At 34.4% G+C, this 23,477-nt stretch overlaps 2 protein-coding genes and 1 long non-coding RNA gene across 4 annotated transcripts; 1 reads left to right on the top strand and 2 right to left on the bottom strand.

Moving 5' to 3' along the window:
- Positions 1-3,443: 3,443 nt before the first annotated feature.
- LOC127084137 (uncharacterized) lies at positions 3,444-5,193 on the bottom strand. Of its 2 annotated transcripts, XR_007788629.1 has the most exons (3): positions 5,019-5,187; positions 4,547-4,916; positions 3,444-4,009 (listed from the first exon to the last, which is right to left on the bottom strand). It is a non-coding gene; the product is annotated as an uncharacterized LOC127084137 (long non-coding RNA). The 2 variants fall into 2 exon arrangements; XR_007788628.1 differs by having other exon boundaries at positions 3,444-4,916; positions 5,019-5,193.
- A 5,260-nt stretch (positions 5,194-10,453) lies between these two features.
- Positions 10,454-15,300, top strand: LOC127084136 (uncharacterized). The gene is made up of 4 exons (XM_051024538.1): positions 10,454-10,770; positions 10,853-10,940; positions 14,513-14,665; positions 15,093-15,300. The coding sequence occupies exons 1-4, from the start codon at positions 10,638-10,640 to the stop codon at positions 15,124-15,126; spliced, it is 408 nt and encodes a 135-aa protein (XP_050880495.1). The 5' UTR covers positions 10,454-10,637; the 3' UTR covers positions 15,127-15,300.
- A 7,093-nt stretch (positions 15,301-22,393) lies between these two features.
- On the bottom strand, positions 22,394-23,259 carry LOC127080334 (uncharacterized). The gene is made up of 2 exons (XM_051020662.1): positions 23,080-23,259; positions 22,394-22,963 (listed from the first exon to the last, which is right to left on the bottom strand). Exons 1-2 carry the CDS (start codon positions 23,257-23,259, stop codon positions 22,394-22,396), a joined length of 750 nt encoding a protein of 249 aa, XP_050876619.1.
- Between the last annotated feature and the right edge of the window lie 218 nt (positions 23,260-23,477).

Here is a 23,477-nt window from a genome sequence, read left to right as displayed (position 1 = left end):
ATGCTTGATTCCGTTTCTTTATGGCATAATAGATTAGCACATTGTGGTATTAGTTCTATGAAGAGACTAATTAAATCTGGACTAATTTCATGTAATATAAAGGATTTCAAAAAATGTGAATTATGTGTTGAATCAAAAATGATTAAGAAGCCTTTAAAAAGTGTTGAAAGGAAAACGAAATTACTTGATCTTGTGCACTCAGATTTGTGCGAATTTAATGGCATGTTGACACGTGGAGGGAATAAATACTTTATTACATTCATAGACGATTCCTCTAGATACACTCATGTATATCTCTTAAAGCATAAAGATGGTGCATTTAATGCCTTTAAGACTTATAAAGCAGAAGTCGAAAATCAATTAAATAAAAGTATAAAGGTCCTTAGAAGTGATAGGGGCGGCGAATACTTTTCAATTGAATTTGATGCATTCTGTGAAGAGCACGGTATAATACATGAATGTTCGGCACCACGAACACCGCAACAAAATGGCACGGCAGAAAGAAAGAATCGAACATATCAAGAGATGATGAATGCCATGTTGATGCATTCTAAATTACCCCTTAACTTGTGGGGTGATGCATTATTGTCCGCCTGTCATATAATCAATAGAATTCCGTTAAAGAAAACTGGTATATCTCCATATGAGTCATGGAAAGGCAGAGCGCCAAATATCGGTTACTTTAAAGTGTGGGGGTGTGTGGCATACTACAAAAACATGGACCCTAAAAGAACCAAGTTGGGTCCTCGAGGAATAAGATGTGCTTTTGTAGGATATGCACAACACAGTAAAGCATATAGACTCTTAAATCTAGAATCTAATGTAATTGTTGAATCCCGGGATGTAGAATTCTTTGAAAACCTTATCACAAAGGATAAAGGATCGGAGTCGGCCACTAATAAAGAATCTCATGAAGATAACTCTTCTCGGATTGTAGAAATACAAACTGAAGGCACTCCTATAATCATTGAACCACAACCCGAGCCTAGGATAAGCAAGAGAATTCGGAAAACAAAGAATCTAGGACCAGATGAGATTGATTCTCAATCTATTTCCTTTTATCTTGTTGAGGGAAATTGTAAGAACTTTGTTCAACGCATTCCGATTATTCTTCAAGTGGAAGATGATCCAAAAACTTATAAGGAAGCAATAACTTCAAGGGACTCCACTTTTTGGAAAGATGCTATCCAAGATGAAATGGATTCAATTGTATCAAACCACACTTGGGAACTTGTTGACTTACCTGAGGGATCAAGGCCCATTGGATGCAAGTGGGTGTTTAAGAAGAAATACCATAGCGATGGTACTCTAAACACGTATAAAGCCAGATTAGTGGCAAAAGGATTTAGACAGAAAGAAGGCATAGATTACTTCGACACATACGCACCAGTAGCAAGAACAACTACTATTAGATTGTTGTTTGCCTTAGCATCTTTGAATGATCTTATAATCCATCAGATGGATGTTAAAACAGCGTTCCTAAATGGAGATCTCGATGAGGAAATCTACATGGAACAACCGGAAGGCTACCTGCTTCCTGGAAATGAACAAAAGGTGTGTAAACTTGTCAAATCTTTATACGGACTAAAACAAGCACCAAAACAGTGGCATCAAAAATTTGACTTTGTAATACTCTCAAATGGATTTATTCCTAATTCTTGTGACAAGTGTTTATACACAAAGACGTGCAAAACCACTGTAATATTCCTTTGTCTCTATGTCGACGATATGTTGATCATTAGTAATGATTTAAAAGGAATCTTAGAAACAAAGAAGTTTCTAACATCCACTTTCAAGATGAAAGATCTTGGACTTGTTGACACAATTTTAGGGATCAAGGTTAAGCGAAATAGTGGGGGTTATGAACTTAGTCAAACCCACTATATTGAGAAAATGCTTGATAAGTTTAAACATCTAAACTTTAAGGAAGTAACCACTCCATTTGATCATGCCAACAAACTTCAAAAGCATAATGGAAGATCAGTGGCTCAATTGGAATATGCAAGTGCAATAGGGTGTCTAATGTACCTAATGCAATGTACCAGACCCGACATATCATTTGCAGTCAGTAAAATGAGTCGATTTACTAGTAATCCAAGTAATGAACATTGGAAGGCAATTACAAGGATTTTTGGCTATCTACTGAAAACCAAGGACCTTGGTCTTCACTATGGAAGGTTCCCTGCCATATTAGAAGGATACATTGATGCGAGTTGGATATCTAATATTGGAGACCATAAATCTACAACTGGATGAATATTTACACTTGCTGGTGGAGCAATTTCTTGGAAGAGCAAGAAACAAACATGCATTACACTTTCGACCATGGAATCAGAGTTCGTGGCTCTCGCTTCCGCCGGTCAAGAAGCGGAATGGTTGAGGGATCTTCTGTTGGAAGTTCCATTGGCTAAAGACAATGTCTCAAAAGTGATGATACATTGCGATAGCCAAGCCACATTAGCAAGAGCATTCAGCGAAGTGTATAATGGAAAGTCTAGACATATAGGACTTAGACATTCGTTCGTAAGAAAATTGATTAAGGATGGAATCATTTCACTCACCTACATACGAACATGCTATAACTTAGCAGATCCGTTTACTAAGCCACTGGCCAGAGACTTAGTACGAACAACCTCGAGAGGAATGGGGTTGAAACTCCTTAAATAAAAGTTCCGACAACGGCAACAACCCAATCTTATGTTAACAAAACATTAACTTCAAGATTCAATGGGTAACAACAAGTCGTTGAATTGGATGTAAGTCAAGAATTTGGGAAATAAGGTTGACTGTGTTGAATTGAGGGTTGAGGTTTCCAAAACCTCTTAATGAAGTTCATTAACGAAGAAGAGTATTTATTGGAAAGGATGCTATATGAACCTCACCTATGTGAATTTTGAGATGGTGCCGTCTCAAAGTGAGAGTTGGAGTTTCTCTCATGAAAAATTCATGAAAAGGATAGCATATGGCCATAAATAAGTGTTAAGCGAGATATGTAAAGGAAGAACCTTTAAAGAGTGTGTGTAAGGTAACGCCGGTTTGATCCCATGAATTAATGGTTTAAAAGCTTTGCTACCAAACATTCCGATTAAACTTTGCGTTATTCTCACTAAGGTTAAGTTTAAAATCGAAAGATACCTAACTGTATTAACACTTTTTATATTTCACTATCTGGAATGATTTTTGTCATTATTAGAACTAGTGGGGGATTGTTGGAAATTGTTTTGCAATATTAGTTCCAAAATGACAAAAGAGTTTTATTAGTGCTCAGAATTTTAGTTATTGTTTTGTTTGAATTTTGAATTCAATTTTCATATCTTTTCATGAAATAGTGTCATATATGAAACATTGTGTTTTATGGTGAAATGGTGTTGTTTCATCAAAGGTTGCAAACTTTTGAAACAACATCCATATCTCCTATAAGTATATGATTTTATTCAGAAAAATAACAAAAGAACTAAAAACGTATTTCTCTTCCAAAATTCCAGAAAAACGTTCCTTGCATTTCGGGTTCTTCACTTGTCTTGTGCAGACTCGAAATTAAGGCTGATATTATCCTGAGTGTTCTTGCATTTTTCAACTCTAAGACATAATAAAAGAGTGCTTGAAATACTTTTAAGGAAAGTGATTCTCAATCACGATTCAGTCCTGGATCCATTTAATTTTACCGAAATTTCTAACAAGTCCCTCACTGAGATTCTTGTGCTCCAAAGGAGGGAACTGTCAACATAGTCGTAGATATGCTCCAAAGGAGGGAACTGTCAACAAGACTGATGTAGTTACTCTTGGTACCAACTTTGGGTCTCTATCTAACATAAGGGGTGCGTATATGGGAGATGTAGTTCATTGCCTTGGCATAGGAGGGAGCAAGGTCAAGTGCTTGTTTGACACTTTCCATGAACCGTTCAAGCATGTGGAGTCCAGCCAACAAGCCATTCCAAAGGTTTTTGTCCTGAATAAGCCAGCTAGCCCAGATGCATCTTTTAGGAACAATGTTGAATCTTCCTCTTCTCTTAAAGACAAACAGAAAACTCAGCAGACTTAGCTAAGTAACACGCATAACAGCAACCATGAAAACCCAATTCACTATAGCTTGCATAAACTAAAGCAGTTCAAGATAGCATACGTTTGAACAACATCTAACATTTCAATATAATAGGGAATTGAGTGTAATAACTAGCAGTGCATCCAAAACTATTTGAAACGGTTTTCATACATCAGAAAATAACAACCAGCTTGAACTTCCTAACGTTCCCACTAAACACTCCAAATTCACCTCAAATTAAAACGAATTCATAACTGAAAACACAACTAACAGTTTTTAATAACCGAGTCTGCAGCAAATGAAACAGAAATCCAATTTCGAGTACATTTCAATTTGGATATGAATTTGTAACCAATTTTGACAGCTAGCATTTCATTACTCTAACTAACTCATAGTTAGTAACCAACTCATTTTGAATTTCAATGGAATTTGAGTTGCTTTCCATTGAAATTTATGATGAGTTTCTAACAGAATTGGTGGGGAAAAGTTCTATAAGTAACTCACCTGATTCATTGGAGAGGGAGTTTTTTCTTTCACCAAAGATCCAGAATTCGATTTTGCAAACCATTTCTTCCACTTCCAACTAGTCTCTTCAACCTCCATAACCAAGAACAGAGAAAATCAAAGAACCGCACAAAGAACTCAGAAAGAAAATAACAGAATTGCGAAATCGTTCTTCAGCATCTTCTTCAATCTTCACAGTGGTGCACCCTTTAACTGAAGAGGAGAACGGAAAGCGTATTGCTCGGGAAGAGGAAAGCTAATTCTGAGTCGCATCCGAGAAACCTCATCATAACAGAACAAAACTTCCAACTGTGCAAGAACTTTGCAAAGTCGAATCTTCACCCGCGACCTCTCATAAAAATTGCAATGACTGAAGAATGAAGAAATTAAAGAATATGAGGCATAACAGGGAAGAAGAAGATTGAAGGGAAAGGAAGAAATCGGAGCAAAGAAACTTGAACGGAAAACTTACGAGTTGAAAAGCTTCATTCTCCGTCTTCATCATTGCAACAATCAACGAAACACGTAACGAAGTGCACGAATCCGAATCCGAATCCGAATCCGACGACTTCGTCCTCGTCTAGATCAACCGCGAACAGAAGAACATCGGACGTCAATGTGAGTCTCGTTTCGAGCATTTCGTTTAATTAGGATTTAATTTATGTTTGTAATCGGATATCTTATGAAATAACCATTTTGCCCTTATGGGTTTCTTTTATTATTTTTTGATCATAAGATGGAATGTTTCTTTATGATTAGAATTTGACATAGAATTTTAATCAAACCATGACTAGCTATTACATGTTCCCTTAGGATGGTTGGTAACAAATTCTTCCCATGAGATTAGGTTTTAACCTAGTTCTCAAGATAGATTCTAACCCTCGATTCAAATTAATCAAGAGTAATTTTGATCAATTAAATATTTTGATATTGTATAATCCCACAATCTAAATTGAGTGACCAGAAGATCCTTGGTCACTTAATAAAACTTTTTTCTATAAACTGTGGAGCTCGAGGCCTCAAGTCAGATTCTCAATCAAGGCATCATCAGTCATACCAAGTGGTGGATAATATAAAGTACATCAAATGTGGCATCTTCAAGAGCTTGTTAAATCAAAGATGGAATTGTGTGACATGAGCCTTAAGTAATAGAGAAGGAATGAGACTAGAGAATTCCTACCCTCATTCTGAATATCTTTGGATATGGGACAAATGACTCAGTTGCTCATCGTATTCACTTCTATTCATATACTTTAGCATAGTTTAAATTATATGATTGTAAAGTCTCTCTCTTCACAAAGCATCATGCAAAAAACAAAGGACTACATCAACAACTTATCAATCATGATTCAAGTTGTACGACGCGAGCCTTAAGAAATGGAGAAAGACTGGGACTGGAGGATTCCTACCCCCATTCTGAATATCTTTGGGTACGAGACGCTTGACCCAGTTGCTCATTATATTCACATCCATTCATAGACTTTAGTGCAATTCGAATTGAATGATTGATAAGGTCTTCATCATCATTACAAGAAACAACAACAAAGATTCTCCTCCAGCAAATTGAAAGTTAGGATGAGAATTACATGTCACGAGCCTTAAGTAGTAAATAAGGGATGAGACCGGAGCTTTCCTACACTCATTCTGGATATCTTTGGGTGTGGGACGTTTGGCCCGTTGCTCACCGTATCCACTTTTACTCATAGACTTTAGTGTGGTTCTTACCAAATAAATATCAAGTCTCTTAACATTTCATTCTCCATTCAATCAATCATTTTCTTTCGCCTCATCAATCATCTTGTTTTCAGCCCTAGTGGGCTGAAATACAAAAGCTCTGATTTTTTCATTGCATAATAAGAATACGTAGGCAGGAGAATTCAGATTCTTCACGAGCTACCTTATTTATTAATCCATCATTCTTTCATCAATCAATACCATCTTTTTGAGATCAAATATCACTTTTCCTTAGTTTTCATTCATATCCTTTTAGGAGGCCTAATGAACAGTCTGCCTTGTGAACCAAGAGTTGTTTGCCTTATTGCCAGACATTTAATTCCTTTGTTTTTTGTTATTCCAATACAGTGATACCATGCCTCAGGCCCCTCACTTGTTTGTTCATACCAACTTTACTCTTCAGTTCAAAGTTTATTCCTCAATGGATCCAAGATACTGTTCTTCTTTGATGTCAGATTGTTTGTTCCTTAGCAAGTGATATATTCTTTCCTTGTGTCAATCAATACTTCCCTTTGGGTTCCATATTCACCCTTTTAGGACGACCTAACCAATGTCCATCTTTGTATCAAGATTTATTTGGCTTATTGCCATACATTTAATTCTCTTTGTTTCTAGTCATTCCACGACAATGATACCATGCCCCAGGCCCCTCACTTGTTGATTTGTCTATTTACTCTTTGATTCAAAGCCAATTTGCCTGTATGAAATCCCATGTTACCATCATGTTGGTATAAATTATACTTTCAATCATTTTAATCCTACTCTTGAAGTTGTTTGTCTTGTCAGTCCTTGTTGCTTAGACAAACACTTCTTTGTTCTCTCCTTTGTTTTTGTGGTTCCACGAACTAAGAATACTCCGACTTTCTCATTGCATAGTGAGAATACGTAGGCACGAGAATCCTTGGCGAGCATATTTCTAATTATTCCTCCTTCCGCCCTAGGGCATCAGTCATACCTTTCATGATCCATTATCTACCTTCAATCATTAAATCGTTCACTCCAGTGACATACTATTTATTTGACATCAAAATACAGTTCCTTTGGAATTCCATATATACCCTTTTATGACGCCTAATGAACAATCCACATTTGTACCTAGAATTGTTTGGCCTGTACCCAAACATTTAATTCCTTCTTTTTAGATCCAACCATACAATGATACTGTGTCTTAGAACCCTCACTTATGGTCCATGCCACTTTTCCCTCTATGGTACAAATTCCATTTCTCATATGGACTCTAATATACCTTTACTTTTGATTTCAAACTACACCTCTTCAGTCACTTGTTACCAAAATTTTGATTTTGTGACTTTGGTCACTTCACTCCATTCATATATGTGATACACTCATATTCTACCTTCATTCACTTCATGTGATATAACCTATTCTTTGAGTCAAATACAATACACCTTTGAGTTTTATCTTGAGCCTCTTTGTGAACCAAGAGCCAATTTGTTTGTCTTGTCAGACCTTGTAGCTTAGACAAACATCTCCTTACTTACTCTGAAACCGTATTCAGGCAACCCTTTCTTTTCGGTTATTCCAATACAGTGATACCATGTCTTAGACCCCTCACTTGTTGGTTCATATGAGTTTTACACTTGGGTTCATATTTTCACCCCTTGTTGGAGTTCAAACAACACTATCCTTTGGTTTAGACCATACTTTGATCATAATTCTATTCATATCCTACCATTAGTTATTTGAACTACGGAACTCTGAATTCCTCATTGAACTACGAGGATACGTAGGCATGAGGACCATAATCCTCATTGAGCACTTTATATATTTCTCTTCCTCCTCCCAATCTTATGCGAGTAATCTTTAGATATAACACCCATTTGAGCGAGAACAATCAAAACGGTTCTCATGGAGTACCATAGATGTTTGGGGTGATAATACCTTCCCCTTAAATAACCGACTTCCTTACCCAGTATATCTCTTTCCACCGAGTTTTATCGATGTTTTCCCTTTCCTCCGGGAATAAATAAAGTTCGACGGCGACTCTGTTGTATGTTCGAGCGTCTGATACAGTCGGGTATATTTCCGCTAGCTTCAATTGGCGACTCTGTTGGGGAACTTTGCTTCTTAGAGCATTTCCTAGTCGCTAAAAGGAGTTGAGCCTAGTGTTAATTGCTTCTCCGTTTGCTTAGGTGTTTACCTTTATTGCTTTACTCGCTTTATTTATCGCATACTTTATTGCTTTAAATATTGTTTACACTAGATATCATCTGTTATATTCTCTGTTGGGTTATGGGTTGATACTATATGAGTGAAGCTTTATACCCGAGCTTAATATACACACAAGATAGATTCGTGGATAGTTGTGTACACTTGCGTTTCGCGCGTTGGGTTATCACGAGAACCACATCCAGACTAGATTCACTTGGAAGTACTTTTGTCCTTTAAGCATTCACTAGAGCCAAACAGATAATGTCTCAAAATCTTCAACACGAATACCAATGATGCCAAATCTAGATCATGCGTATGATAATTCCTTTCTTGAAATCTTAACTGTTAAGAAGTGTATGCCACAACCTGACCATTCTGCATCAACACGGCACCTAGACCCATCTTTGAAGCATCATAATACACCACAAAGGACTAATTCAGATTCGACAAAATCAAAATTGGAGCAGATGTTAACTTCTTCTTGAGTTCTTGAAAACTCTCTTCTCGGTGCACGTCCCAAACATGAGCTTGACCCTTTCGAGTCAACCGAGTTAATGCCAATTCTAACTTTGAAAAGCTTTCGATAAACTTCATGTTGTAACCAACCAAACCAAGAAAACTTCTAATCTCAATAATAGACTTCAGAGTCTCCAAATGAAACACCGCATCTATCTTTGATAGAATAATAACAATACCACCACCCGAAATCACATGAACAAGGAAACTCACCTCTCGCAACCAGAACTCGCACTTGGACAACTTCACATACAACTTCTTCTCTTTCAGAGTCTGCAACACAATCCTAAAATGTTATACCTTCTCTTCATCAGACTTTGAATATATCAAGATGTCATCGATGAACACAATCATAAACTGATCTAAGTACGAACGAAATATTCTATTCATGTACTCCATGAACACCCCAGGCCCATTAGACACACTAAACAACAACATTAGATACTCATAATGACCATACTTTATTCCGAAAGCAGTCTTCGGAATATCCTATAGTTTCACACGAATATGATGATAACCCATACACAAATTGATCTTGCTAAACACACAAGCACCTATCAATTGATCCATCAAATCAATAATCCTCGAAAATGGATACTTGTTCTTGATAGTTACTTTATTCAACTGTCAATAGTCAACACACAGTCTTATGCTATCATTTTTCTTCTTAACTAACAACACTGGCGCATCCCACGATGAAACACTCGACAAAACAAACTTATTCTAAAGCAGATCTTTCAATTGCTTATTCAATTTACTCAACAATGAAGTAGACATTCTACAAGGAACCATCGACACATGACTAATACCAAGTACTAAGTCTATAACAACTTTAGAATGTCATATATATATATATATATATATATATATATATATATATATATATATATATATATATATATATATATATATATATATATATATATATATATATATATATATATATATATATATATATATATATATATATATATATCAGACAACTTTTATCAAACATAACACGTATTCAACAAGATCGCAGTTTTTTAAACCAAAAGAGTAAATCATTGTATAAAACGATATATCTTGAACAGAATTTAGGAAACTCCTTTATCCAAGTCGACGAAGCGCCATAATTGTACAAAATTTCACCACTTCTCGACATAACATTGTTGATTACTACTAGGATTTGTTGAAACAAAACCGAAAAATCGAAACCCTATATAATTTGCTTCACAAGTATTACAATCTAGAACATAAACTTTCATCGATTTGGACTCTATTTTGATTTAGAACTTGAGGTTTAATTTTTGGGGTTGAAAATTAAAGGAACAAAAATCACTTATTAGAATTTATTTAATTTTTAATTTATCTTAATTTAATAAGATAGATATAATAAAAAAATATTTGTAATTTATGATCAACACATTTTTGATAAAAAGTAAAAAATAGAGAGTAGAATTATTTTAAAACAAAATATGAGAATTTAGTGGATGAATCGTAATAGGAGACCCAAAATATAATTTAATCAAATTTATTTAACCTAAAATTAATAACTTTTTATTAATTTCTATTTATATTTTGGTTGTTGATGGAATGGAACTCGCAAACCAATCAATAAAGCAAGTGGAGAGTTGAACTCAGAGTTGCGTCTGTGGTGCTTGGGTTTAGGTGTGACGGTGAAGATAAAATGGACTTGATTGAATTATGGGCAATTTTCGGCCCTGGCGTCGCCGGTGCTGTTTTCGGTGCCGGCTGGTGGATCTGGCTCGACGCCGTCGTATGCAGCTCCACAACCGTTCCCTTCCTTCACTATCTCCCTGGTGAGTTTCATATCTCTCTTTCTCTATCTTTTAGTTTTAGGGTTTCAATTAATTGATTGTGCTTTTGATTATTGTTTCCAAGGAATTTTTGCATCTCTAGCGGGTTTGATGTTCAATTGCGTTAGAAAAGAAGATATTGATTATTCTCCTTATGACGAAGGAGAATGGAGGTACTTGATTGCTTAATTGTTTGCTTGTTTTCTTGCTTGTTGGTTACGATGATATCGTTTAGCTTCGAAGTTGGTAACTATATTCACGATTCAACCCTTGTGTATGTCTCACAAGACATAGTAGCAAGTAGTGTCTCTTTTGAATTTTGAATTACTTTACTTCACACACGAGTCATGAACTTGGAAGCTTGGGAATGTGTTAATTCTCCAAATAATGCATTGCTGAACATATTTGCATTCATGGACAGTGACTTTTGTTATTTTCCCCAACACAAGGGCCGTAGTGTCAATATTCTGAACTGCTTTGTATAGAATGTTGATGTCCTTGTAGTGTATGTAAATGATTTGGTTGTCTGTGTCCAAGTTATTAAGTTTAAAGAACAACTATGTTGCTCTTTGAATGCTACAGAATTATGTTAAGCTCACTAAAGTGTAGGCAAAACCAGAATTATGTTAAGCTCACTAAAGTGTAGGCAAAACCAGAATTATGTTAAGCTCACTAAAGTGTAGGCAAAACCATGTTCTTTTTCTCCTGGAAGAGTACCCGCATTCAAATATTATTTTAATGTGCTTATATCCAACTCCGCTGTAAATTAACTAAACCGCCACTCTCACACAAGAAACTTTACTGGGTTTAAATGGCTAGCCGATCAATGCTTACAAGTTTGCTGGTTTAAAATGACCAGAAAATTTTTCCAATAAATTCCACTGAAATCTCTTCTCACATTGATGCTAGTAAGTCTACAAGCATCATGTTTCTAACTAGGAAATTGTGGCACTGGCATGTCAAAGATTTCTCGAAGATGTCAGCAATCTGTATGCTGAACAAATGTCAAAACACAAGATACAGTGATAACTTTGTGGTTAGATGATTCTTTGATAGTGACAATTGACCTGCATTGTTTATATGGTAATCCTTGTTGCAAAGTTGCAATTTCTATGATACTTCTGTTGTCAGCATTAGTGAAGCTGTCTGTGCTTGAGAAACAGTGAGAAGACCACACAACCAAATTATCAGATAGCATATGGTAGACATTGCTCAATGCTCCGCTACTTCAGTGAAAGATTTAGACTTTGTTTGGAAGTTTGGAGGGAAGGGAAGGGAAGGGAAGGAAAGGACTTTGAAAACAAGGAAGAACGAAGTAGAAAGAATTGAGGGATTTGGGGGAGGGGGGAGGGCTTTGGAGGGTTTATCTTTCTTCATAATACAAAATCCCCCTAGTTCGGGGGAACTCAAAAACTGTATTAGAAGAGGGTTTTGGAGGACTTTGGAGGACTTTGGAGGGTGTAGATAAGTTATTCTCAATTATAATCTATGTTGTTATAATACTCTAAAAATTTAAAATATATTAATGATAAACATTAAATTATGATTCTCTTCAAAAACACCATCTCAAAAATTGTGAAAAGTTCTCTAATTCCCTTCCCATCCCTCTAAACTCGCAAACAGAGCCTTAGGGAACAAACATTTTCCCCCGTGATTCCATGATTTTGGATCATCACACAATAAAACATATTCCCGCCACTAGTAGATTTAATTGTGCCTAGACATTCAGCCCAATCAACATCATTTGATATTTGGAGCTGAACAGATGAAGCAGCATCGAAGAGTAAGTGTATGCCACATTTGGAGGTGCCAAGGAGGTAATGGTTGGTCTGGTGCATTTCTAAGAAGGGGAAATGCTGAAGGGTTGCACGAATTTGCAAGCTAACTACGTGGACAGCAAAAAGAATGTCTAGTTAAGCACCAAAGAAAAATGTTCCTTAATCTTCCTTGAGGTCACACCAAAGAAAAATGTTCCTTAATCTTCCTTGAGGTCACACCAAAGAAAAATGTTTTTGACTTCTATTTGATGAAATAACTAGGATTGGAATCTTGAAGGGAGAGAATCATGCGCAGAATAGACATCTTGGAAACAAGTACAAAGTTTCATCCCGTAACAAAGTCCACACTTGTTGATAGAGCACTGGTCGTGGACATGATTTAAGCAGTGGGGTTGAACTAAGCGTGGACTACTTATTGGACCCGAGCCCTGGAAAGTAAATGATTTAGAAGGTCTATACTCGCTCGCAAAAAAATGCAAGGGTAGTGAATTATGCTTCCGAGTTAGCAATTTAGTTAGGCCAGACAATGTGATTATAAGGAGATGAGTAGTGGGAGAGGAGGTTAGTCATGGAGTCTCTCTCAAAGAAACGGAGGCTTTGGTTTTCTCTTGCAAGAGTTAGATTCTCCTTTCTGTTTAAGCAACAGTTTTACACCACTTCTTAATTGTAGTACTCCATCAATTGGTCGGGCCTTCCAAATATGGGCCACAATCTGAAGGTTTCAAAGGGTCTTTTCATGCCACTATTGATCATAAGTCTTAAGTTTGCACTTTATTTAAAAATTTCACGTACATCAAAGCGAAGATGGTGGATAGAGTTGAATAACTGGAAGCTAAATTTGCTTTGTTAGAAAATCATCTCTGCCACAAGAGATGAATCAAATTTGGGAGAAACAAACTATTAAGGCCCATTACAGTGGGATGCAGTGGGTGTGGAGGTGGCACCCTTGGAGGAACTGTGTTGATGGCGGTAAGGATGCTTGGATTGCTCTTGCTTGATGGTGTTGATCCATTTGGGTGGCTAACAAAAGGTTGACATTTATTGAGGGGAGTCATTTGGTTGGTTTTAGATAAATGAAAATTTTCTTTGAGGATCTGTCTGGTCATGTCTTGCAGTCTTGGGTCTTAAATTGTTATTGTCATTTGCTTCATTAAGGAGTTAGTAAATTGAATTTTTACTAAGCACATGGAGTAATACTGAATCATGTTTAGATACTTTGATTTATTTTACAAACATCATTTTTAAATGAAGGAAACTCTTACAATTTTATGAGTGGAGAATTTATGCTCAAACAAAAAAACAATGATGGGTTGGGGGAATTTGTTACATTACTGAGTTGGGAAGTTAGTTAGGCCAAGCAAGATGGTTACAGGGAGGGTTGTAGTGGTGAGAGAAGAGGTTAGTCATTGGGTTGCTGTTAGACAAAGGAAGTCTTATTTGTGGAGTTGAGGCGTCTTCCCTCAAATTGCCTAAAATGAATGGTGTCTACAAGACAAAGTTCTGCATAAATTGAAGAAACTTATGATCGTCACCCTCACTATTTATTTCTTCTAGTTACTAATTACCTGGTAAGATGGTTACACATTGAAGGTGTAAATTTCTTACCGAACAACCAAATTCAAAGCACCATTATATCCTGCAAACCCATTAATTTGTTTATTCAATTCATGACCCAAAAAACTAGGTCGTGATTTTTTATTCCAGTCACATTCAAAGCAATATTTCCAATCTATTTTTTGTTTTGGGTCTGCTTTTTCCAATCTAATTTATTTACTGAGTTATTGATCGGCCCTTTATATCTTTACTTTCTAAGTTCGTTACTTCAATGTTGCACACAGCTTCAACTCAGCTAGAGAAAATAATCCCAGGATTTTATTCCTCAAGGCCTTAAGCATTAAGAATCATATGGCTCAATATTCTGTGTTGTCTTGAAAATATATTTTAACCTTTTTTACGCTTGTGAACAGACTGAAGCTGTGGCTCTTCATCGCATATGTCGTGTCCTTTGTTTCTTTAGCTGGATCAGCGGGTTTACTGATCCAAGATTCACTTGACAAATCTGCCCCTTCAGTGTGGGCTGGAGTTGCAGGTGTTTTGCAGTGTGTTTTTGTCTTGATCAGGTAAGAATGACAAAGCTTATCATCTAATGATAGCTTATTTTTCCTTTATGTTGTTATGCAAACTTGCGTTGAACTCACAATTGAAGGAACTGTGTTGAAAACCATTAAAAATAGAAAATTTTGAATAACCATACATGTTAGTAAATATTGAAAATATCTGTTCTAAATGTCTGTCCTTACTTTAGTAATCATTTTCCGCAGTTTCGAAATGCGACCAAATATATCTTCTGCTGAAGTCCTTCTGTCAGATTGAAATTTAAAAGCATACTCATATGACATTCTTCCAATTCCATCACATAAGTCAAAAGCTTGAGAAACATTGACACTCCCCCCTCATGTCAATATTGAAACTGATTAAACATTATACTGCCTACTTGTTTGATGGTGGCTTGTTGATTACTGCTAAATCAAATTTTGTTGCATGCAGTGGACTGATTTATTGGACTGCTCATCCTGAATAAGATGAATATGACTCGGAGCTTTAAATTATACCAGGTTATGCTGCCTATGTACCATTTTCTTTATTTAATGCGATGATAAATAGTTGGCTTCGTGTAAATCAGTAAATGTAAATTGTGCTAACAATCTTAAGCCGCTGGGTAGATTTATATTATATGTTTTATTCGGTTGATCAAGATCTGCTATCCAAAGTAATTTTAGTCGTGTGGTGGTTTTAACAAAGATGATTTTCTTCATTTTCTTAATATTTTGAACTAAGAGCACTGCCAAAGCAGAAAAGCTCTACTCAATCGCAGTTTGCAATATCTAAGAAAATACTTGTACTGTTTTAATTGAAAAACTTAAGCAACAATTTGAGGTCTATAGTAAAGTAAATATGGTATGCATGTATGTATTATTTCATTAAATCTATTGACATCTTGTTTGAATTGTCATGATTTTCAGCGTGCGCGCACCTTGTAATATGATAAAAAAATGTGACGTTACATTGATGCACCAACAAACAATGTGACATAACATTACGTTGACAATCACAATATTATCTAATACAGATAATACTATTCATGCAAAACTTTTGAACTAATATTTCAAATAATGATTATGCGTTTACAGTGTAAATATGTTATATAAATAATAAAAATATTCTAGTGTTTAATAGGTGTATAGAATAAACTTTTTCTTATTTTAAAATTAAATGTTCACTTTTGAAATTGTGCCCAAATGAAAATTGTTTATGTATAAAATTTATATGAGATTAATTGAAATACACTGTCAGTGTAAAAGAGTTTTACACCATCACTTAATTATATACGTTGGATATTAAAAGAAGTTTGACTTTTATTTTAAAAATCTATAAAGTAATACAAACGGGTGATGGTAATGAACCGACGCTGTAAAGCTTTTTACACTGACAGTGTATAGTAATTAATCTCAATTTATATATAGTTATATATATTATTAATAAATCAAATTTACTATCTTTATTATTAAATAAAAAGCAATTATTAAATAAATAGAAGGAGCGCAAAGTTTATCACAATTATCAACTTCTCTACTTTTAGTGTGAACAATTTTTGTCGCATTGAAAAATAAAATAATTATTATTTTTATATAAATTAAGAAAAATAATAATATTATCATAGAATATTATATTTTTATTAAATTAGTCTTATTAATACATTGGAAGTAGCATATAAAATAATAATTAAATAACTTAATTGAAAAAGTAATAATCATTACTATATTGAAAAATATGAATAACAGTCATTTTAAATGATAGTTATTTTAAAACAAAAGGAGTATTTTGCTTTGGATACTTAAACTGTAATTCATATCAATGAGTACTATTAGGCTATTATTCTCATGGTATTAAAAATAGATTTTAAACAATTTGATTTATTTATTTAATAATTTAATAGTTAGAAATTTTCTATTTAAAAATAAATAAATTAGATGTCGTGAATTCGAATTTATACTTCTTATTTTTATAATCTGTACAATTATCAATCGAAATACTTCCTATCATAAATATTGATGAGATTAAATTAAGTTATTATTAAAATTATAATATTTTTTTTTACTTTTAAATTTTTGGTACGAACTTTTTATCTCTTCTTTTTAGAAGTGTTAGTGTAGACGTATTTATTTTAAAAAAATTTAGATTTTTTTTCTCGAAAATTTTGGTATTTCTTCAAAAAATTTCAAAAATTCTTGATTTTTGCAAAAAATTTCCGTATTTATTCAAAAATTCTGGTAAACGCAATAGGAAATCCTAAAAAAAATAGTAAGAGTATAAAGGTAATAGCAGCCACAATGTGGGGGTGTTAGGTTTAATTAGAGGGTGATAAGTTAAATACTCCCAAACTTGTCTTATGAACGCACAAATTGAATTGTAGGCCTCTCTTCAACATATTTAATAGTGAGTTTTGAATTGAAATGACTTATGTTAGAATCGATCTTGATAGAACAAGATTCAATCACATTCTTGATTGATTCAAGAACCTCGTTCTTCACTCGAGTGAATCAACCACAACTTGGTTGCAAGATGATTCATTTTGCACAATGATTTGAAAAGAAAGAACGGGTTGAAAACATATTAATTTTGGAAGAGAGAAGAAGAATATATGGAAGTGAAATGAGGAATGTTTATTGACCAATCTGTCAAAAACTATTTCTCTGAAACTTTCTTTGTGCATTCCTATTTATAATGAGATTACTTGCACATCAAGCAATCTCAAACTAACTAATTAACTAAATTTGATAAGCCGTATTCGACATGCAGATTCGACTACTACAAACTATATTTGACTCTATTGAATACATACAACTTCGACTCTGTTGAATCCTGCATTTTACAAACATGTTTAACACAAAGAATTACATATTTAACAATTTTTCCTTGTTAAAAATGTACAATAAGGAAAACCTGTTTTAGGCGGGTAGTATTTGGAGTTTTATGGCTGTTGATGGTTTTAGAGCAAGCTTATGTTGTGAAAAAACCCACAAGATAATGGTGAATAAAAGAAAGATGTAGAGAATGAGAGAACTAGAGAGAATTATGGTGAAAATATGGTGTTGTTACATTAATGATCCAATATGAGTAGTTATACAACCATACAAAATAATGTAGCTAACCAACTAATGAGAAAACAAACTTTGCAACTTTGTAACCGGTTACAGGAAGCTAATGACTTATAAAAATACAAAACGGAAAGGTGGTAGCCAGTTATACTAAACTTGTAACCAGTTACAGGAAGCTACTGTAAGATACTAAGCTCTGCTGAAGGGCTGGTAACCAGTTACACTCATACTGTAACTGGTTACACCAACTTGAATTACTTTATTTTCATAACACACCACCTTAATTAAAGTCCTTCAAATATTCCATATTCATGTGTTTCTTCAACCTCTTGAACACTTCAATTGTTACTTCTTTGATGAGAAAATCGATCACCTAACTTCAATTTTTCTTCACTCATAGTGAAATCTCGTCTCTATATGCTTGCTTCTCCCATGTACAATGAGATTCTTGGCAATATTTATAGTGTAAACGTTGTCTATCATCAATGTCATAACTTCATACTCTTCGCTGCCCAACTCCTTCATCAAATTCATCTACCATACAACTTGACACGCACACATAGACGGTGCAATGTACTCGACCTTACAAGAAGAGAGTGCCAAAACTGGTTCCTTCTTAGAACACCAAGAGATCAATGTTTCTCCAAATATAAATATGTATCAAGAAGTGGATTTTCTATCATCTTTATCTCCACACCAGTTTGAGTCGGTATAATCGAGCAATTTACAACTTCTACCTATATCCATTGCAGGAGATAAAAAATTTCGTAGCTTGTTGAACCTTTGGCGTATCTCAGAATTCTCTTAAGTGCTTCCAAGTGTGATGCCTTTGGCTTCCCTATAAATATACTCACTATGCCCATACTAAATGCAAAGTCCGGTCTAGTATTGTAAAGTACTGTAATAATCCAATCAACCTCCCGTACTATTTTGGATTAATATCTTGCTCGTCTTCATTCTTTGACAATTGCAATCTTGGATCTATATGAATAATTGCCTCATTCCAATACTCCATTTCTAACTTCTTCAATATCTCAAGAGCATATCTCCTTTGATGCATGAACAATCCCCTTCCGGACTTGTGAAACTCAATGGCAAGAAAATATGACATGAGACCAAGGTCGATCATTCCAAACTCCTTTATTAAATCATCCTTGTATTCGACAATGTAACCTTCATTACTGTCCTTAATCAATAAACTATCAACGTAGAGGCATATGATGATCACTCATTTGATTGTATCCTTCTTCACAAACACACAATATTCATATACATATTTATCAAATCCCATCTCACTTAGAGACCTATAAATGATTTTTTTCCAAGTCCTTGGTGCTTGATTCATCCCGCCTTCCTCAAGTTATAGACATTGGATTCCAAAAGACCATTGAAAAACACATATTTGACATCTATTTGGTAGATGGAACGATTTTTGTTATTTGCAATATCAACAACTAGCCCAATGGTTTCAATTCTGCCACCGAAGCAAATAATTCTTTAAAGTATTCTCTTTGCAAAAATTCATTTGCCACTAATCAAGCCTTATACTTGATTATTTCACCTTTGGGATTTTCCTTCACTTTGTACACCCATCTTACACTAATTGACTTCTTTATTTGAGGTAGACCAACTAGTTCCCATGTGCTATTTTTCTCAATGAACTCCAGCTCCTCCTTCATTGCACATATCCACTTTGGATCACTCAAGGCCTTCTCCGTTTTCACCGATTCAGACTCAACCATGAGCGCAAAATGGACAAGATCACCATTATCTTTCACTTCATTATCAGGTAATAACTCAAAATCTTGTAGTCTTACATGCATGCCTCTTTGCCTCATTGATCTTCTCAATTTTCTTCAACTTGGACTTCTCTGACTGGATTTTCTACATTTCAAACACTGTAGGATTAATTCCAACACTGTTGTAATCAATTACGACATGCTTCCAGTCCCTTAATTCATCAAAAATCACGTCCCTACTGATTATGATTCTTTTATTAACTGTGTCATAGAGTTTGTAGCCTCTGGTAGAGTGAGACCCAATAAGTATCATTTGCTCTTCCTTATCATCTACCTCATTTTTAAGCTGATCCAAAACATGTATATACACAACCGAACCAAATATCTTCAATTGACTCATATTTTGCTTGAATACGAATCATGATTCTTTGGGTGTAATATTTTTTACCTTCTTTGTTATACACCTATTCAACAAGTATGCAGTTGTGGACACCGCTTCTACCCATATTTTTTTGGAAAGTTCTTCCCTTTCAACATGTTTCTCACCATGTTCATAATTGACCAATTCTTCCTCTAGGTGACTCCATTTGGTTGAGGCGCATAGGGTGGCACTATCTCATGTACAATGCCTTATGGATCACAAAATTTCCCAAAGTCATTTGAGACATACTCACCCCTACCATGTCTTTTTAGAGTTTTGATTATGTGACCACTTTGTCTTTCCACAATGGATTTGAACTTCTTGAATACTTCCAACATCTCATCTTTTATTTTAATCAAGTACGTCCATAACTTTCTACTAAAATCATCAATGAAAGTGATAAAGTAGCCGAGTCAACTTGCATCGGTTCACAAACATCCGAATATACCACCTCAAGATGATATTTGGTTTTGCATCCTGCATTTTGCTAAAGCTGCCCTAGTGTTGCTTGACATGCACACACTCTTCACATACTTCTGTTGGGATGTTGATCAATGGCAACCCCCACTACAACAAATAATATATTTCATGAAAATGTTTTCACCCCACCCAACCAAAAACTGAGGTAAAATGTCAAGGCGCACAATGTTTAATTTGTTTTTAATAAATAACATATATTCCATCAGTTTCTAAATATAACCGAAGGGAAAAATAATCCAAGACATACTTCGAATCCCAACAACAACAGTTTACGTTTTTATTTCTTTAAAAATAATGTCTTTCTTTTTATTTTATTTTATTATTATTTTTTAAATTAATGATCTATTCCTTCAGTTATATTTAATAATCAAGGGATTGACTTATCAGATTTTACTATAAAACCATTTGTTAATCAGGTTTTACCATAAACCTAACTTATACACAGTTGCTCCAAACTTTTACACATCATTCTTTGGGATGAATTGTAAGACAAAAAAAAATCTTCAATGTTCTTACTAAGTTGTCAATCAAAGAAAATATTATTAAATTTACTCCTTAGCACAATCATCTTGTTCTCTTTCATGTGAAAGAATTTGCCATGAAAAATTTTGCTCAAGATAATGAAATCTCTCTGGGATGAATTGGACGGGTATAATTTTTTTTCTCTTAGTAGGATTATATAACTTATCAGAAATTTGAGAAGATTTGTTGTTCTCCAAGAATCCATTGTCTAAATCTGGATTTGTTTAAATAATTTATTTTAATATTCTGTATAAATAATGAAATTAAAAACAAGGATTTTCCCCTCGGTTTTTAGTAGAAACCGGGAGGTATGTGGCGCTTAGGGTGAAACATATTTTATTTTATATTTTATCTAAAAGGAAACTCATTTTTCCTCGGTTTTTAGTAATAACTGAGGTAAAATACTTTATTGGAACATATTTTATTGAGTTAAAATATAAGTGTGTTTCTTCAATGTCCTTAAACAAATCTTTATCGTCAATTTAATGATTATCAACGCTCAAGACACTACCATTAGTGATCCTCATGAAATCTAAAATCCTCATTATAAAAGCATTATGAATATTAAAATTTGATAGTAGTGAATCCACAAGAAACCTAAACGTTGTTATGAAATTTTATAAAGTAAAAGTATCACTATGATAGATTGCAAGAGCAGAAAAAAATTAGATTTATTTAATATTTGGTTGGTGAGAGTGTATTTACTTTGCCAAAGATTTATGTGATGGATTGCAAGTGCAGAAAAAAAATCTGATTCAAAATTTATTTTCTAACATAATCTCTGATCATGTAACTACAAAAATATTTTATTTATCTAATCCTTTTATAATTTTATATCAGAAACAAATGCATGCAATACCCAATATTTTTTCTTCCACAAAGTTCAAATGGAGCGGGATACAAATAATTTCCACCCCAGGTTTATAGTGATGAAGACGATTCCAACAAAGATGAAGATTATACTTGTAGATTGAAACGATAAAAAATATAAAATAAGTAACTTTGTATATTAATAAAACATGAAATCGAGAGATAAAGTGACACCTTTTAAAAATAAAAATTGCAGTTGCTGGAGATCGGACCCACTTCAGGTTCAACACTTCCCCCTTGGTTATTCAAAAACCGAGAGGTGAAGTGGAAACATTTCATTTTTCCCTTCGTTACCTCGTCTGGGTAACCGAGGTACAATCCACTCCGCGTCCAAGGTGAAATGAGGTTATTTGTAGTAGTGCCCGTAGCCATGTTATTTTTCTGCATAACATTGAGGTCCTTGAAATTCAAGTGCCCAAGCTTATAGTTCCATGTCCATTATTCCCTACTAAATGTCATTGCAAGACATATATGTTCCTTTACTTTCAATTCAACCTTGAAGGTTCTGTTTTGATCCATAAGGGCCTTTAGGATCAAACTCCCATTTGCATCAATAACTTACACCACTTTATTCTCCACGTGAGTTGCGAATGTCCACACTTGGATCCGATTCACACTTGGATCAGATCCATCTGTTAAACAACTTATCATGTAAGCTCATAAAACCTCTGGAAGATCCTGCTTAGTGAATAGAGGAAAGTCATAAACCTCAACCCTTTTGGAGGAGACAAATTCCTTGTCCATCCTATCAAGATTCACAATATCTTTAATCATAAGCATGCTTTTAAGATTCCTTCCGTTGAAGGATTTTCCCACATATGTGTAGAGATCGTCACGAAAGTTCATTTCTTCCAACTTGGCTACCAAATTTCTTTCAACCAGGATATCCAAGATTAACCTGCCTAAAGGAATCCACTTCCTTTGTTTGCTACCATCGTTCCTTATTTCTTTGACCATCTCTCTCAAGTATTTAAACAAGATGGAAGAAAGAATCATTTTGATGCCTTTGGCCAGATAATACAACATGTATTTATGGTCAACATTGATATAACCAACATAGTTGTTAGCAGGATGATGATGAATGCACCCCAAGATAATATTGGCCAAAATCCTTGACTCATATTTAAGGTTCTTGACACCTGAGTCTGATCCTTTCTGAAAGATTGTAGCCGCAACTTCATTCATATTTCCCCCTTTTTGAACATTTGATAACACCTTTTGCCAGACCTATCACGATTCAGTAGCTTGGCTATTGATTTCTCATAAATTTGAATCTTCTGACCTAGAACACTTGAGAAGACCTGGACTTATGTATCTTTTGCATGAATCTAAAAATCTTTTACCAGTGCTAGATAGATTGGCCCATTCAACTCGTTGAAGTAGACTTCACATCCTTGGGTTGCAACATCTCCAGAGAGATCAAGCCCATTTCTCTTTAGATTATAAAAATCTACAATAGTTTCACAGAGAACTTCCAACTGATCCACTGGAGTAGATAAAGAAATTTCAGGGATGCCTTCCATCATATTAACTTCCTTTTGAGAAGACTGATATTGTTGATTTTGTTGTTGTTGTAGTAGCTCTTATTGTTGATGTTGCTGGTCAACCATGGTTAGGAATTTTTGAGGAATATATATATATATATATATATATATATATATATATATATATATATATATATATATATATATATATATATATATATATTATATATATATATATATATATATATATATATATA

Source organism: Lathyrus oleraceus, chromosome 5 (genome assembly GCF_024323335.1).
Source record: "Lathyrus oleraceus cultivar Zhongwan6 chromosome 5, CAAS_Psat_ZW6_1.0, whole genome shotgun sequence".
NCBI classification, from domain to species: domain Eukaryota; kingdom Viridiplantae; phylum Streptophyta; class Magnoliopsida; order Fabales; family Fabaceae; genus Lathyrus; species Lathyrus oleraceus.
Note: the sequence above shows the minus strand (reverse complement) of the source record. Positions and strands in the feature narration are given on the sequence as shown.

Bases quoted from the DNA above. Each gene is read 5' to 3' on its own strand.
- LOC127084136 (XM_051024538.1), top strand. From the start codon at position 10,638: ATGGACTTGATTGAATTATGGGCAATTTTCGGCCCTGGCGTCGCCGGT. The intron at 10,771-10,852 runs GTGAGTTTCATA...ATTGTTTCCAAG, and splicing joins CTTCCTTCACTATCTCCCTG to GAATTTTTGCATCTCTAGCG. The intron at 14,666-15,092 runs GTAAGAATGACA...TGTTGCATGCAG, and splicing joins TGTGTTTTTGTCTTGATCAG to TGGACTGATTTATTGGACTG.
- LOC127080334 (XM_051020662.1), bottom strand. From the start codon at position 23,259: ATGGAAGGCATCCCTGAAATTTCTTTATCTACTCCAGTGGATCAGTTG. The intron at 22,964-23,079 runs GTAAAAGATTTT...GAATCGTGATAG, and splicing joins GGCCAATCTATCTAGCACTG to GTCTGGCAAAAGGTGTTATC.